The sequence below is a fragment of the Branchiostoma lanceolatum genome, chromosome 16 (genome assembly GCF_035083965.1).
Source record: "Branchiostoma lanceolatum isolate klBraLanc5 chromosome 16, klBraLanc5.hap2, whole genome shotgun sequence".
Taxonomy (NCBI): Eukaryota; Metazoa; Chordata; class Leptocardii; order Amphioxiformes; family Branchiostomatidae; genus Branchiostoma; species Branchiostoma lanceolatum.
Window position 1 is genome coordinate 14,809,644 of NC_089737.1, and position 18,017 is coordinate 14,827,660.

Here is an 18,017-nt window from a genome sequence, read left to right on the forward strand (position 1 = left end):
ATCTTAGTTCTGCCATAATATTGTGCAAAACGCACTTAGAAATCAGAAAGGCATCTGCCAAGCAGATATAGAAAGGCACCATGTAACTCGAGGAGTTCCTAGCATATGTGGAAAGGCCGGAGTACACTCCCGTTGTAGTGTCTTTTTTCTCTGGCATTGTTGGATAGGTGGAGTGAGAAACTAGGCCGGAAGTTTAGAAAATCGATTTGCTGGGGCTCCTATGATCGTTTTGGTTGTTATTCTAGCTCTGTAGGATGTGTTTTCGAGGAGCTACTGTAACAGTTGTCTTTCCGACACCGCACGCCTCCCCGTCAGGCGTTCAGTGTAGACTGCCCAAGCGGTAACCCAAGTTATTTATCGTTCCGTTTAAAACTTTGAATCTCCTCAAGTTTTGGTTTTCACAGAGGTTTTTTGGTGGGAGGCATGATGTTCAGCACGTTCTTGTGACACTAGATCAACTGGGATGTGCAAACCATTTTCAAAGCTAGAATACTAGATTCGGTGAACTCCCTGACACACTCCGGACAGTACGAAATCAGACACCACGTAAAAGTAGGTCATCTGTCATCGACAGCTGAGTGCCTGGATGCCAGACGTGCTAATGATGTATCAAGTGACAGGAGGGCATCCACAGAGTTGGCCGGACGGATTCCTGAAATTCCTGTGGAATTCTGGGAATTCTTGCAAATCGGGCGTAAAATATACTATTAAGCTTGCCCCTCAGGCTTCGCTAAAAACAGCCGTTAGGATAGATTGACGTCTGTTTGATGAATTATATGATAACGTTGTGATACGAAAGTATATGATTTCACGTATTTGTGAGAAAAGCAAGCTTTACATAAGGTATTAAAACAACCTTGAAAAACGAAGGTCATTTCACAGTGTTAAGAAAAGTGACTTTTTCATGCACCGCCCACGCATTATTCCTTTATCCAAGTTCTTTACTCGACTTTGAACTCTTGTCGGCATAATTCTTTTGATGTATCGACGGTTACGTAAAGGTGAACAAAACAGCCTTTATATGGTATCGGAAACGTGCAATGAACATTTTGTTTCATCGCGCCATACAAAGAAAGGTGACGTTATTCATGTACCACTCAAAATGAATCATAGCATTGTAACGTCTTGTGGAAATCAATTAAATGTGCCGACAGTGACGTCACGGTTTTAATTATAATTTAGTTACGTCAGCAAACGTTTTCACGTAAAATGATAAAGGCAGGCTTTACTTAAGATATTTAAAAAATATGAAAAAATAAAAATTCATCCACAGCGTCAAGAAAAGTGACTTTTCCATGCACCGTCCACACATTATCCCATCATCCAAGTTCTTTACTCGACTTTGAACTCTTGTCAGCATAATTCCTTTGTTGCGCCGACGGTTACGTAAAGGTGAACAAAACAGCCTTTATATGGTATTGGAAATGAGCAATGAACGTTTTGTTGCATGCATCGCGCCATACAAAGAAAAGTAACGTTATTCATGTATCACTCAAAATGAATCATAGCGTTGTAATGTCTTGTGAAAATCAATTGAATGTGCCGACAGTGACGTCACGGTTTTGATTATTTTAGTTACGTCAGCATATGTTTTCACGTAAAAATGAGAAAGGCAAGTATTACATTAGATATCAGAAGAGATGAACAAATGAAAATCAATGCACAGCGTCAAGAAAAGTGACTTTTACATGCGCCGTCCACACAATATACCATCATCCAAGTTCCTTACTCGACTTTGAACTCTTGTCGGCATAATTCCTTTGTTGTACCGACGATTACGTAAAGGTGGACAAGACAGCCTTTGTGTATGGGCTATGGTATAGGAATCAAGCAATGAAGATTTTTTCGTCGGAGAGAGGAAGAATAGGCAACCCAATGGACCCTCGCTTTCCGTAGCCGACCCCCTTAGCATACTATTCACTCTATTTGGCCAATTTCTACTGTTTTTTCAGCCATCCGCGGGACTTGGTAGTGGCTAAAGTCGAGAGTAGCACAGAGAGAGTCGGTCCAACTTTTCTATTTTAAGAGGCACGTTTTAGAATTGCCTCTTGCGGATGTTACATGTACTGCAGCACTCTTGACTTGGTCTCTCCCCAGACTCATTTGGTTGCTAACAAATAGTTGAGTTAAAGTGACCAAGGCATCTTGATAAGACGACTAGGGGTAGCGCCCATCTCAATTTTCATAACCCTTGGGCCACACATTTGTGCAAGTTTCTACAGCAGGGGGCCATTCCGCTGGTAGTGATGTGTGTTTTTAACTACCATACTCTTTTTCAGATGGTGAATGCTAAGCAGAGAAAGCAGTATGTACCATTTTTAAAGTCTTTGGCATGACTCGGCTTATGATATGGTCATGAGTTTTGAGTGGTAACGTGGGGTCCCATAACTTCGACAGTACCATAACTTCGAACTAGTTTTACTTTGTCTTATTATGCAGAAGAGAGACATGTCTGTTTCTATCCACTGTGCTGAATAAAAACGCAGAGAACCCAAGTTCATGCATATAGCTGTCGTCTGAATGAAATACGGATTTGTGTACAGTTAACTGATGTTTGCGCCACCAGGAAAATTTGGCTACAAACAATGGCTACGTTCGACGCAAGTTCATTGCGTAATGGCAACTCTTACATAAAGAACAGTCAACAATCGGCACGCAAACTTTATTGTTTTACACATGAGGCATAAAGCTATACAAAACACACAAAAAACGTAGGTGTTTGTTAGTTTATGTCGCGATTAAACTTGTCTTAAATAACAAAATAACCGCGGCTTCGAACGCCCTTCCCCTTTACGTCACGGCCATTCCGTTAACCACGATTCGAATGTGATGCTACAGTGTTGACGTTTCACGGTCCCCCTCTCTAAATCACGTACGAGCTAGTGAGGCTCCAAAACCGCAAATCTTATTAATCTAGTTTGAAACACGTCAGATAAACTTGCATTTGATAAGTTCCCGTCGGCAGGCTTGCACATGGTTCCACCAGCAAACGCATTGATGTTGCAAACATGTAACCTAACCCTGCATGTTGATTGAAATTGACAGGCCGCTTTGCTTTGATGTGGGCGGCACGGGTCGGTGATCTCTGAATGCATAAACACGAAGTTCATTGAATGTAAATGGCGATTTCTCATTGCTTGCTCAAAACAAAAATCTAGAAAACCATGAATAGAGAGATCTAAAAATAACTGATGCTGTTGTTTAAAATAAGTCGTCACTTTGGACCGAATTGACTGAAAAAACAAGGGAGATTTGCCGCGTACTTTCTGGTCACTTGCGGTGCCGTGCCGAGTGCAAATGTCACAATTTCAGTTTCCGGTGTAACAATTCTTCCCCGGCAGTTTGCGACGTACTTGTGGCACATTTGTGGCATTTGTGAGTTCATGTTACGGGACCATTTGTATGAAATGAAGTATCTACTCTCATTACCATACCAAAGAACGGATCGTCAACGTTGACATGGCTTGGAACGCAACAAGCGGCGTAAACAGTCGCTAAGTCACAGCGCGCCCCGCATCGGTGGCAACTTACGCACGGTGAAAAAAAAAAAATTACCACAGGGAAGCTGAAGTTAATTGACACAAATTATTCTGTCTGTTTACTGAAAATCGTGCCGACAAATTAAGGAGAGACAAAGGTATTTGTATGTCGAAGTTACGGTACCCTGATTAGAATGGAACGATGTGGAACGCTATATTCATAACAACATTTTTCTGGTTTTACCGACTGAGATTATATAGTGTGAATCGTGCATGGACGGTGTAAAATTAACTCGACAACGGAAAATCCTTAAACACCGCCATTCTAATTTATCATTCGTCAAAACGCAACACTTTTCAGACAACCGACACTGGTAGCCTCCGATGCAGACTCAACCCGGCTGTTTTCTTTTTCAAGTTAATGTTTTTATACTATTATATTTTTTTCTTATTGCTGGCCGGGCCAGCAATAAGAAAAAAAAAATAATAGTATGAAAACAATAACTTGAAAAAGAAAACAGCCGGGTTGAGTCTGCATCGGAGGCTACGACACTGGTGCAATGCGATGTCGAACTCGTAAATTTACGTTTGAAGTTATGGGACCCCACGTTACCATTTTTAAAGTCTTTGGTATGACCCGGCTTATGATATGGTCATGAGTTTTGAGTGGTAGATCCCGGAGGTTGTAATGTTTCAAACGCGAACTTAAAACTAACGCGAACACGCAATTTTCTCCCTACCGCAAAATCAAATCCCCGCGAAATTAAAGTCATGTACAGTATTTGGCCGATTTCTACTGTTTCCGGCCACGTTTGCTGTCTGGTATAGAGGCTAGTTCCAAAAAAAGTATATAGTATATCTCATGTGTGTTGTAAGACCCTAATGCAGCCGCAAAATGGCTCTCATGAGGAAACGCTGCATTTTCTATGCGTTCGTGACACTTTGCTTCCTGGCAACAGCGACGGTTTTAGTTTTGCTCCACTTGAATCACTGGGACTACCTGAGGTTAATACGGTGGTGGGTAGAAATCCTTGTTTTTGTTTTGGCTAACTTTCAGGGACCAGGGAGAAACGGTGACGGTCAAAATTGGAAAGGGAAGACTTCCTTTACAGTTCGTTTGAACTTTGGTAGCTGCCAGGTAAATACTAAATACTAGTAGTGGCCTCCAAAGATATTTCCGGTAACCCTTGCGAATGAAGACGTGCTTAAAGTATGTTTGAAGTTCAACTTAGGCTGTCTGTGTTACTAAGCTATATATATATATATATATATATATAGCCGATGTATAGCCGATGCTATAGGGCTGGTTAAGGATTTTACCACGGTCAATATCGACCTACGGAGGCCATGTATACAACTCAACTTTTATCAATCGTCAGCATGTATGTATACTAAATGATGTAGATTGATAAAAGGTTCTTGTAACGGTTAATTTTTATTAATAAAACATAGAACTTTTTTTACAAAACTAGCACAAAGCTGAAGCGCATGTAAAGAATGTGCACGAGACTAAGCTATGTATTAAATCGCTAAGAAAGATTTCTTGTTTGCCGGCTCTCATAAACACTAAAACAGTCCTGGCGTTGCAAACTAGCTCTATAGGTCCGTCAGTTCCTCTGGTGTGTCATCTGTCTAAAATATCTATTTGGGCAATTTCCACTGTTTCCAGCCACGTTTGGTGCCTGGTATAGAGGCTAGTTCCAAAAAAGTATATCTCATGTGTGTTGCAAAGACCCTATTACAGCCTCAAAATGGCTCTCATGAGGAAACGCTGCATTTTCTATGCGTTTGTGACACTTTGCTTCCTGGCAACAGCGACGGTTTTAGTTTTGCTCCACTTGAATCACTGGGACTACCTTAGGTTAATACGGTGGTGAGTAAGAAATCCTTGTTTTAGTTTTGGCTAACTTTCAGGGACAAGGGTGACGGTCAAAATTGGAAAGGTACTGAGACTTCCGTTACAGTTCGTTTGAGCTTTGGTCGCTGCCAGGTAAATACTAAATACTAGTAGTGGCCTCCGATCCAAAGATGTACATGTAACGGTACTAGTATGTCGTCCCAGTAACCCTTGCGAATGAAGACGTGCTTAAAGTATGTTTGAAGTTCAACTTAGGCTGTCTGTGTTACTAAGCTATATATATATATATATGTAGCCGATGCTGTAGGGCTGGTTAAGGATTTTACCAAGTGCAATTTTACCAAGGTCAATGTTCACCTACGGAGGCCAAGATCTAACTTTTAGTTACCGTTTAACTCAACAATAACAATTTTCACACAATATCAAAATTAATGTTTAACATTTACAACCATTCACCGTTTTTTTTAATTATTATTAAAATGGGAATAGTTTTTTTTGGAACGAGAGTAGTACCAGTAATCAGAGGTAGGAGAGCGGTGTGCTAGTGGCAACGTCAAGATGGCCACCGGGCAGCACCAAAAAAAAAAAGAAGAAAAAAAAGATACGCGCCGTTTTGAGTACCAAGACATGGTCACGGAAAAAGTCAAAAGTACAGTCAGCATATGTAAGATCAAGCATATAAACGTGTCTCCGTTATCGTGACAAGTTAATCAATCTCCTACAGTTCATCAGAGGTCAAAGTTGACCTATTTTCCGCTGGGTTTTTCATAGTTTCGCCATTGTTTCCAACCCCAAATACGCACCATATAGGGGTTTCGCGGGACCTTTAGGTTACGGGACAACTGTCTTTTCCGATATTTGCAAATATAACTACTTGCTAAATAGATGTTAATGTCATTACATTTATTGAACAACAGTATTTAAGGTCCATGAATTGTGCTAAGGTTACCAGTTATCGTCCACTCCGTCTCGAGTCTATCTCGTTCAACGTTCAAGTGTTCTACCCAAACATAGATTAACGTGATAAAGGGCATGACTACAATGTATCCGTCTGTACTACATGCAAATATGTTTGCTAGCATACACTTATACCATATATAGTAGTTTAGTACATAGTTATGGTACAAACTTCGGGGGGTTCTAGTATGTACAGGCTAGGGGGTTGATATTGAAAAAGTTACCAAATGTGTACATTCTCATATTCAGATAGACCGTCTCCATATTTCTAGGTGCGTATTTCAGCAAAAACTGCACTTTTGCGAAATAGTACCTCCCCTCCCCCTACTATGGGTTCGCGGAAAAGACAGGCTACCCTGCCAGGTCAGGCTACCATTTCTGGGCCTCAAGGCTATTCATGGGTATTTGGCGTATAGTTGAATTTTTAAAAGGAAAAACTGGGTCAATAGCAATCCCAGCTGAGGGTGAGTTGGACGGAAGGCAACAGCTTATCAATTGCTGTTGGGGGGGGGGGTGAAAGAAAAGCCAATACTGAGTCATTTTAAACAAATTTCAAACGGTAGGTCGTGAGTTCGATCCCGGCCGAGTTATATATATATATGGCCTCCGTCGGTCAGCATTGACCATGGTAAAATCCTAATTAACAGCAGCCCTACAGCATCGACTAAAACATATATATATACGAGAATGACAGTCTCTGCCACAAAAATCACATCATTCTGTATTAAAGCTGATTCAGTTCTGCTACAAAGCTCTTTTCTGCAGATCCGCTTTTCTTCTGCGCTGTGCATCATCCTGGCTTCTCCTGATTTCAGCTGTCTGGACAGTGTGCATCTCTATCTGGACCCATAGGTCAGAGGTCACGCTCTAAGATGGTCGCCTTTCAGTAAGCTGGGGAGTAAGCTATCTCAATTTCTGCAACATCTTGTGTAAGCACTACAACTAAGGTACTATTAGATCACCTAAGCATTAGGCATCATATCTACTTACCATACTATCCTTCAACTCTCTCTTGATCTTGCAAAATCACAAATTCTTTCTAGCTAGTTTTGTAGAAGATTATTTTGTGGTAAATGGTAGGGACTTCATATTGCACACAAACAACAACGCCGTTTCTTGCTTCTTTTATCAATGGGAGGGAAATACCCTGCATTTTCTCGCTCATGATTTTATTCTGTGTGGCTTTGAACAGGAGGAGGCTGATCTCGTGCGAGCACAGGGTCATTCACAAGACCAAGTTCAACGTCGACGCTAAAGATATGATCAGGTGAGGCTTAATTCTAATGTCATCATAGCCTCTACAAAAATGTATATTGTATTCAGGGCTCGAAATAGCCTCCGAGCAGGCCTACGGGTTGGCAAAGACCGTATCCAACTGGCAGAATGAGTTTTTATAGCCAACCCAAGTCTCATAGGGTTGCAAAACGTACTTCTTCTGCAAGTTTGATACAGTCTTCGCAACCCATAGATCTGCTTGGAGATTAGGCTCGAAATACTAGGTGCATGCGCACCTTTGTGCACCCAAAATTGGAGCTGTGCACCTAATTTTTTTTACTGTGGGTGCACCAGTGCACCTAGATATTTTTTGCATGCTATAGTGTACTGATATACAGGAAATGTAAGTACCGGAAGAAGCAATACAACCTTTTGTTGTACTTCATTTGATGTATTACTTGAAATTTTGAAGATAGCTATAGAATTACAAATCAAAGTCATTAATTTTTGTAAATTGATGAAAGTTAGACATCCAGGTAGTAAGATAAGCCAAAAATAATTACTCAAGCAACTGGATAAAATTTTAAAACAGTCAACAAGATAAAATTCAAAATTTTATCCAGTTGCTTGATTAGTTATTTTTGGCGTAATTTTTGTAAACTTTGCAATTATGTTTTCCTGACATTCAACCTTATTTCATGTGGTGCACCCAGAATTCTTTTTGTGCACCTAATTTTTTTTGGTTGGGTGAATTTAAAGCCGTGGTATTTGATATTTCTTCACAGAAAGCTGACCATACAGCATTTCAACCCGTCAAGAAACTTCGTTCACTTCTCCGACTTAATGGAGCACGAATCAAGATGCAGAAATCATCGAAAGTGTTCGACGAGAACGCCGTTACGTCATCACCGCACATGCGCAATCGTCGGGAGCGGCGGGATTCTGGCCAACAGCAGCTGTGGGAACGAGATCGACCTCAACGATTACGTCATCAGGCTGAACATGGCGCCCACCCGAAACTTTGAACAGGTGAAACCAACTTACGCCGTATTTCCTTTAAAAAATGGACAGAAATGAGGAATGTTTTAAGATCTTGAGGATACCCTCGGTAACGTCGGTTTATGCTCTTGTCACATTTGCACCGGTTTGTCCCGGTGGACTCCCGGACATCGGAAGGGTACGTACCTCTCGGTGTTCTCAGGATTAGCTCACAACCTCTATCTATTAACAGGTCCCGCGTTGATTTTGAAGTACGTGTTAAAAACCTCCCGGGGCCCGGCCGTGTATAAACAATAGTACAAAAAATATGCACAAAGTTTACGTAGCGTTTTTCTGAATAAAGGCCTTATTTTGCAGGCTGTTGGGCGAAAGATAATGGTAAAAAATGATAAGAAATTGTAAAAAAAGTGTAAATAATGTTAGAATGTTGTTAGCATTATTTAGAAACTATTGTACATACCATATTCTACATCATGAATATTGTAAATATCATATTCTACATCATGAATATTTAAGAAAACTTTAGAAATATTTCTGAAGTTGAAATATTTCTAAAGTTGAAATGACATTCGAAATGTTTCAAAAGTATCAAATCTCTTACACAAATAATTACAATGAATTGAAAATATTTCTAAATTATGACAATAGCAACCCTTGCGGTGACTTGAAATGGACTCTATCTGAATAAAGCCCTTATTTTGCAGGACGTCGGGCAAAAGACGAACCTGACGTTCGTCAATGTCTCCCTGGCCAAGGACCTCCTGGAGAAGCTGTCGGACGAAGACGGCAGAGAAAGCGTTTTGCAGTGGATGTCGTCTCTTAAACATGGCGTCATCAGCTACGTCAAGGTAATAACGGGTGCCGATGCGAAAGCATTTCTCCTTTGTTGTTGCACTGCCCTAACTATATTCATCAACTATATTCATCATCGCTTATGCCTCTTTGGCAGACTTGTTGATTTGAATATACCTATGTTGGAAATCAATACTTTATCTGATAAATGCTTTTGTACATCTTTTATTTAATGGATCTCTTTTGTTATCTTCAAATTTCAACGCGCAAATCTTATCCGTAACTCAATTGTATATATCAGATACTAAGCGTTTCCATAATAAAGCAAAAGTTTTTGTTGTTATACATATGTACATATATACATATATACTACTGTTTCTTTTACACCTAGGTTTCCTGTATTGTTCCCGTACCATACTTCGCCAGATGTTTTGTATCTGTGTTTAGTGATGCCGCTTAAATAAGCGTGTTTGCTTGAGTGCGGCATCACTATGTGTTGTTTTTGATGTTGGAATTTTAATAAAAGGTAATGACAACCGAAATCAAAGACGTGCTGCAAGCTTTGGGCACGGTGGCGGAAGACAACGACTTCGACATTGCAGTGACGTACTCTCTGGATGACACACAGAAGGCGGTTACCAGGTAATTACATGCTAGTGACGTGCGCCTGTGTGTGTTTCCATGTGTGTTTTAGTGTTTCTCTCTGTGTGTATGCGTATTTTTGTATGCGTGCGAATGTGCGTCTGTATGTGTATGTTTATGCGTGTGTTTTATGCGAATGTGCGTGTGTTTGTGTGGCACAGTATTTTGTAGAAAGTTACACATTGTTTGGGTTTGATTTCTTTTTATCATAAGGAATTGAAGACGAAGTGTGTCACTTTTAATGTCTATTCTTCTCACAGAGTGCTGGGTGAAAAATTAATACCAGAGCTCTACAACCCGACTGCCGGACTCACTGCATACACCCTGGGAACGACGTTCTGTGACGTCATCACCCTGTACGGCTTCTACCCCTTCGCCACGGACGCGCGCAACAGAACGCTGTTCTACCGTTACTATGACAACTACTCGGCTTCCCGCGTGGTCGACCACGATTACTGTGCAGAGTTTGACTTCCTCGTATGGCTGAACAAGCTTGGTGCGGCCAGGCTGGTTACAGACGCTTGTAGATAAATGAACGTTGCTTCTTTTGCAACTGCGTGATGCGGGCAAAGTGTCATTATAAGTATGCATACATAGTCAAACAGTCAAACACACACACACACGCGCACGCACACACACACACACACACACACGCGCGCGCCATTCGCACACACACACACACACTCACACACGCACACACACACACACACACACACACACATACACACACACACACACACATACACATACACATACACTCACATACATACATTCATACATACATACATGCATGCACACACACACACGCGGACATACACACACACTCGAGCGCACTTGCAAGTACCTGTATATAAATATGAAGGAATTAAAAAGCAATTTTACCGATTTAACAATCAATTTTATCGTAAATTGATGAAGAAGTAAAATACATCAGCCTTATTTCCAGCCGAGTTTCTTCTTTATTCTACTACTCCACATTTCTCTGTTTTACATCATATTGAAAATCAACTACTGATGTGTAGTAGTAAGGTTACAATGTCGTACAGGTATTCAGAGCATGTTTGGAACTGTTAGAAATGTGTTGACACGGCCAGAGGCACACAAAAACGCTTGCAGCAAATGCTCGAACATGTTACATCTTGCTAATAGTCTATCACTTATTAAATGTTTTAATTGATACCCGTTTCAAAGAGTAACTTGGTACTTATTTTAAATAAAGCAATAGATAAAATACTTATTTCAAAGATCTTAACAAGGTAATAGCGAAAAAATTATAAAATCAGACGTCTACCACAGTTGTATATAAGTGTGCTACATAAGTAGTGCTACATTCCCATGTAACACAAGAAAATCGTAAGCTAATTTGCAAAAAAAAGCTATATTGGTTCTCTATAAAGGGCTGGCTCAGTTTACTAGTAAGCTTGAATTAAGTGTGTGTTTTTGTACAAGGTGCTAAAACATTTACGGTTTGATGCTTCCTAGGGACCAGTTCAAGTCAAACAAATAAAGTATACATGTATCACTTCTTTCACTATGAAGATTAGTGATGTGCACATCAACGATTAAAAGTCTAAAAGGTTGATGTCTTCATTTGTAAGAAATCCCAATATTCTATGCTAAAACGTAAAATGCAGTCTCTGGCAATCCATATTTAACAGAATGCACGTTCTCAATGCCCTTCAAGGTTCATTTTTCCTAAAGTGCAGTTATTGGATAGCCAGTACTGTAAGGTTCAGTGGCACATGGCAAATGTCTACATCAAATCCAAAAGCTGTGACTGTGTTTGACCGTGGACGGTTTTAGAAAATGAATATAGACGATGACTGAATGTTTAGGAAATTTGTCTTTGTCTTGTGCAGCTTTTCTGTGGCGCTGTATTATAAGTTATTGTCCTTGAGTGCAGTGCCACTATGTCCATGTGTTTGTGTACCGTGTTTCTAATAAAGAAAATGTCTACATCATTTTAGGCATTCTCTCCGTCCCGTGGCATTTAGTAAAATCCATGACGTCATAGAGCGTACAAATTGAAACTACTGTATTTTGTATTATTGTTTGGTCCGGATTCATTTCTTTTTTTATCTATAAATCTGTAAGTGTTGATCTTATTGAGTAGTGGCTTACTCACAAATGATATGCTAGGTAATAGTGTTGATTTTCATTTCCTATAATCCACACTTGACGGATTCAAGTTTTTAGTCTGATTGTTTAGGTAGACACTTAACTTTCAATTGAGGCTTCCATGTCTGTACTGTTATTGGGAAAACGCAGCCATGTTCAGCACTAGACTTTAAGGCCGAATTACACACCAATCCCACCACAGAAGACCATGCAACTCTTAAACGCATCGACATTATAAGTGAAACATCGTGATCAATGATAAGGCCGCCATGGCTAGCTGCAGTCATGTATATTTATCCGAGAATAGATTGTTCATTTTAATGGAAACTCACAATACGTCTATTAGAATTTTAGTCACTCGACTTGTACGGGGATTCTTGACTGTAAGCCAAAAAAAATCACGTCTGCTCCTGCACAGAACATCTCACTCAGGGATTTGCATCGGGCCTTGAAGTATTTTCTGATAATTCCACACCCTGGCCTTTGCCGTCTGGTTCATCGGGATTTTGACGTTTTTTTATCAACTTTCTGATGAAGACGGCAATGGCCAGTGTCAGAATCAAGGCAGCAACGACTGCAATGGCTATGATGGCTGGTGTTGGGACGGAGGCCGAAGCTTTAGGGGCGGCACTTAATGCTTTAGGGGTGGACGTCGGTGCTTTAGGGGTGGAATTCGGTGCTTCAGCAGAAGCAGTTATTGTTTTAGGGACGGCCATTGATGCTTTAGAAGCATGGACGTTGTACGTAGATGTGGTGGGTCGGGTAGTATGCTGGTTCCGGTCTTCATTTACTGACGGGACGGAAGTTGATTCAGAAGCTTCAGGGGCGGCAGTTGTTGTTGTAGGAACGGCCATTGATTTTTCAGGCGCACGAAATTCACTTGTAGCGGCGGTGCGTCTGGTAGCATGCTGGTTACAGTCTTGGCCATTTACTGATGACGAAATGGTGATTTCCGGCGTGGTGATTTTCACCAGGGTTTCAACCTTTCGCATAGCAGTGGACTGTTTTGCAGCACTTTTGTAACGGGGGAAAGTGTTTTCTGTTGTTGTGGGAACAGTGAGGGTTGTGGTTTTGGCAGTGGAAGTCGCCACTGTTGTTTCAAAAAAGGTGTTGGGCGTTGTAAATTGGCAGTCGTGCAGGTTTGCATTGTGTAACTGCACGCCTTTTACGCTGTCGGGACTGCTGCACTTTAAGTCTCTATTGCCAACAAAACTGACGTAAAATGGACCGCGTCTAAATTCATATGGGCAGCGAAGGAGGCCAAGGATATAAGTCCAGCATAGCTTATTAAAGGTGACGGCAATTTTTGCCAACCAGGACATGCGACAGTCACAGCGGATAGGATTGCCCTGTACACGTCTGTTTAACCTTTGACCGTAACCTATGACTTTTAGGTTGGGAGGAATGCCCAGGGTGGCCTCGGAGAATGTGGTCAGCCTGTTGTACGCAACACTCAGAAAGCTGACGTATTTTCCGTGCCTGGCAGCCAAGTCAAGCTTAACAGATGATAGCTGGTTATATGACAAATCAAGTGATACGAGGTCATGCATGTACTTCAGAGATTCCCAATGAAAGTCTGTGATGAGGTTGTGACTGAGGTTAAGTTCTTTGACCCTCGGGAAGTTGGAAAGGTTTTGGATTGTTTGGATATGGTTGTGTGAAAGGTACACGTTAGACACAGGCCTTTGTGGGTTAGTAGGAAAGCTTGTTATGTTGGAGTTCGGGCAGTTGATATCTGCATAGAATTTTTTGACGTAGCATTTTTCTGGAAATGTATAATTTGTGCTTGCATTTGTTAGCAGTATCAAATGAACGAAGCACGTCAAAAATTTCATGATCGTGAAAAATGTAAGATAATGATGTTGTAAGAAAGGTTGCTGTAAAATTCCAGGTCTTTCCTCGCCCTTTGATTTGAAAGATGTCCCTTTTGTTACTTTAAAATGAGTTGAAAGTTTCTTAATCTGGCTTTAAGAGTTAAGTAATTTTTTTGATAACAAGGGAATTACGGGAGGCGTAGTTGGGTTGAGATGATCTGAAACCGACGATGATTTTACTTCAAAATCACACCGGACGGGAAGTGACCTCGGACCGGAAGTGACCTCGGACCGGAAGTGACCTGCAACACAAGGAGAGCAAATCTCAGTTTACTAAAAATTCTGGCCACCTCGTTAGACTCATTTAACAACTTATCATAATAATAATAATAATAATAATAATAATAGTAATAATAATAATAACTGTTCTTGGTCAAATCGATATATCTATGTGCTGACATTACAATTTGACCAAACCAGTGTACATCTTTGCCCAATCCTGTTTGTTTCTAGCTCTTTTTCGGAGGTATTTCAGTACGTGGGTTTCCGTTCTAATGTTCATTTTCATATACAGTTTACAGTCGTCTATGAGGCTGCTTAGGAGCCCCTCGCGGGGCCTCCCTTGTCTCGGTGTGAGTTTTTTACTGAAGGCAATGTTTAACACTTTCTGTGGCGGAGAGTCTTCTGGCGTACGGAGAATGTGACCAAAGAGAAACCATCTTATCAACGTATCATTTAACAACTACTTAACGTTAATCTTTTCCACCGTTATGGTTGCTTTTGCTTGTCAGCCTTATAAATACAATATTCCTGATACTCATATTAGAACAATTTGGGGGTCGTGTGGCGCAACGGCAGAGCGTTCGACTCAGAACCAAGAGGTCCCGAGTTCGAATCCTGTCATATCACCGATCTTGTGCCCTTGGGAAAGGCACTTTACACGACTTTCATCACTCCTCCCAGGTGTAAATGAGTACCTGACTTCGGTTGGGGAAAGTCGTATTGAGGTCACCTGGTGGCGCCGAATGGCAGCCGCCCAGACCCTTGCGACAGTTCCACAAAATGCAAGTGTGGATAAGATATTATATATGTATATGTTGTGTAGTGTGTGAAACCTGTAATACCCTGCATCAATTCAGCGCTAGAAAGGCTGCCATTGCGGGTAATTTCTGACCAATAAATACCATTATTGTTATTATTTACAATTTGTCAGTCCCTTTATCGGCCCATAATGTGTGTGTTCCGGTGGACTGCCGGATACCCGCGGGGTACCTCTCGGTGTTCGTGAGAACACGTCATTATGCTATGTGGGTGGAGTCACATGTATCCACATGTGGCTATACAATAGCCTCTACCAGGCTCCAGACGTGGCTGGAAAGAATAGAAATCGGCCAAATAGACAGATAACATACTAGAGGAGTTGGCCAGCCGATTAACACAGTTTGGCAACTCCTCTGGCATGTAATCTGTCAATATGGCCGATTTCTAGTTTTTCCAGCCACGTCTGGAGCCTGGTAGAGGCTATTGTATAGCCACATGTGGATACATGTGATTCCACCCACATAGCATAATGACGTGTTCTCACGATTAGTTTCATTATTCTACGGCGTCTATTTGTTACTGGGTCCAGGGTTGATTTTAACTCCGGACGGGACCAGAAAATAGCTCGGTGGATACAGGGTGTCCGACGAGGCCACACACTCACTCTGGGGTGACGCTAGCCTCTACCAGGCTCCGCAGATCGCTGGGAAAATAGTAGAAATCGGCAAATAGAGTGAAAAGTATGCCAGAGATAGTCCGCTATACAGGGAAGCTCAATAGGCCTGCCCTTGGCATACTATTTACTCTATTTGCCGATTTCTACTATTTTCCCAGCGATCTGCGGAGCCTGGTAGAGGCTAGGGTGACGCCCGAATGTGAAAAAACCCAGCCCGTAAACTACAATTGTAGCAACACGTTCAGTACCATGGAAAGCCGTTCGCAGGCCCATTATCGTACTTGGCCTTTATTTTGCCAAAACCTATCTGCATGTCAAATATCATATCAAATCAATTCATGCAATCTTGAATTATGTTGTCCACAAACAGACAAGACAACAAACAAAGAAACAAACACACATACAGGTACAAACACACCATGCGAGACATAAAAAGTAGGGAGGATAAATGTTGATAACTTACCGTGAAGCTGTGTAGAAGACAGCGGCGTTGATTCGGAAGCGAAACGGCGGGCAATTCAAATTCCAGACTACCTACAGAATTCTACGCCGTAAAATGAAACACCTTATAAAACCAGTGTCAGTGACGACTTATCACCAGACACGGAGAAACAACGCCTGGAACTCGATGCGCTGGTAGACGGGGCAGAAAAATCAAATCCTCTTAACTCGACCTCTATGAAAAGCGTCCCTGGTGGCAGAATAGAGCAATTTCGAGCGAAAAAAGTACAAACAAACAAACAAAAGCAACAAACAAAAAAATCAATAAAAAATTAAAAAAACTACAGGCTCTTAACTGTGAGGCTACCACCAGTTGCGCTATATCCTATAGGGACCTCTCTAATGTATCTACTTGCAGTGAAAAGAACACATACCGATGGATCCTTGTTCCTCAGAAAACGACTGGGGCTGTTGACTGTGCGGTGGCCGATGTGTACTCAGGGTTCTGCAGTAGAGAAATGACAAGAACATGTCTTGTGGTTCTCCGTTTTATGATCGACAGAATGTGGGCGTTATCTTATTTCATGTCTACCTTCGTAATCATTGCGCAATCTTCGAGCTCATATCAAGTTGTCTAGGCGCTCTCCATTGACGTAAAACGACTGTAGACTTATCAAGAATGGCACTGATCGCAATATTAGAGTGCAGAAACGTTGTTTTTTATCAACGCGTTTCGTCAACAACTTTGCAGCCCACTCGCAAAAAACTCTCTTAAGGCGTCTTCTGGTGTCTTCTGCAATTCAAGATCAGACGAATGTTCACCATTTTAGTCTATCTGAGGGAATTCAAGAATAGTGGAGACTTTTCTTTCACTGAGAGCATAACCACGCGTGTCAAAGGAAACAGCATTTGAAACCTTTTAAAAGAACATTGTGTACATTTATCTCTAGGTTTATGGCTAAGGAATTCCGCCTGAAATGGATGTTGATAGTAATGTAAACCACAAAAACTGAAAAGTGAAAAGTAAAGCGCAGACTTGCTAATGATCTTGCGCCACTGTATACCATTATCAATATTCATGTATTGCCACACGAGGATACACGTGACTCAACACACACGTGAACCTACAGCACCTATTGACGTCTCTTTAGATTGACAGTACGTCATTGATCAGTTTACACTCTCGTCACGTGTTCTTTATGTATTTGGTACGTTCTGTTAACGTCACGTACTAATAGTAGTTTGCGAAGAAAGTTCAGAGTACGTTGATGTGTGTTAGACATCCAGGCCAGGTATACCGGTAATAAGATACGCCAAAAAAACAGATAATCAAGCTTGCAAAGCAACTGGATAAAACTTTGAAACAGTCAGACGTTTCAGACAGCATCCGCTATATTTCCTTTCCCTCATTATCAAAATTTTAATTCAGAGTTTTGGTGTAAAGCCTTGCTCTCCAGGTCTTTCCTTTAGTCACTGACGAAAGACAGCGGATGCTGTCTGAAACGTCTGACTGTTTCAAAAGTTTATCCAGTCGCTTGAGTTATTGTTTTTTTGTTGCGTGAAGTTCAGACTAGTTATCAACTTTTAAGATTGCGTGAAGATTGCCAAGGTGTTCGTGAGCTAAGCTGACTCCCACGTCTTTGACGTCAGAGATGCCAGACTATTAGATGAACTTTCGAGATTGCATGAAGATTACAAACTTAAGGTGGGCACATAATGATGCCCCCGTTTTCGCCCACGGCTTAGTCGATCAAGTTTTGCCTTTGTGTCGGCTTCATTTTTTTTTACCGCTCTTCACGTTACAGGAAAAAAATTCATAAATGTATCGATCAAAAAAGCTGAAAGAAAGTACTTGACCTACTCATGCATTTCGTTCTCTTGCGAGATTGAGAGGGACTGAGAGATCTAGAGAATACGTTGATGAAGTTTAGACATCCAGGTAATAAGATACGCCAAAGATAATTACTCAAGCAACTGGATAAGAT

The 18,017-nt window shown here is 41.2% G+C and overlaps 1 protein-coding gene across 2 annotated transcripts; it reads left to right on the top strand.

Annotated features, from left to right (window-relative positions):
* The first annotated feature begins 4,377 nt into the window (after positions 1–4,377).
* Positions 4,378–10,550, top strand: LOC136421986 (alpha-2,8-sialyltransferase 8B-like). Of its 2 annotated transcripts, none has more exons than XM_066409587.1 (6): positions 4,378–4,496; positions 7,487–7,561; positions 8,295–8,538; positions 9,213–9,356; positions 9,827–9,942; positions 10,203–10,550. In XM_066409587.1, exons 1-6 carry the CDS (start codon positions 4,384–4,386, stop codon positions 10,471–10,473), a joined length of 963 nt encoding a protein of 320 aa, XP_066265684.1. In that variant the 5' UTR covers positions 4,378–4,383; the 3' UTR covers positions 10,474–10,550. The 2 variants fall into 2 exon arrangements, with proteins under 2 accessions (XP_066265684.1, XP_066265683.1); XM_066409586.1 differs by lacking the exon at positions 4,378–4,496 and adding an exon at positions 5,130–5,352.
* Positions 10,551–18,017: the final 7,467 nt, after the last annotated feature.

What these genes read in the sequence shown, in the direction of transcription:
- LOC136421986 (XM_066409586.1), top strand. Translation starts at nt 5,231, where the DNA reads ATGGCTCTCATGAGGAAACGCTGCATTTTCTATGCGTTTGTGACACTT. An exon ending in CCACCCGAAACTTTGAACAG is followed by an intron (nt 8,539 to 9,212) that starts GTGAAACCAACT and finishes CTTATTTTGCAG; the next exon opens with GACGTCGGGCAAAAGACGAA. An exon ending in GCGTCATCAGCTACGTCAAG is followed by an intron (nt 9,357 to 9,826) that starts GTAATAACGGGT and finishes TTTTAATAAAAG; the next exon opens with GTAATGACAACCGAAATCAA.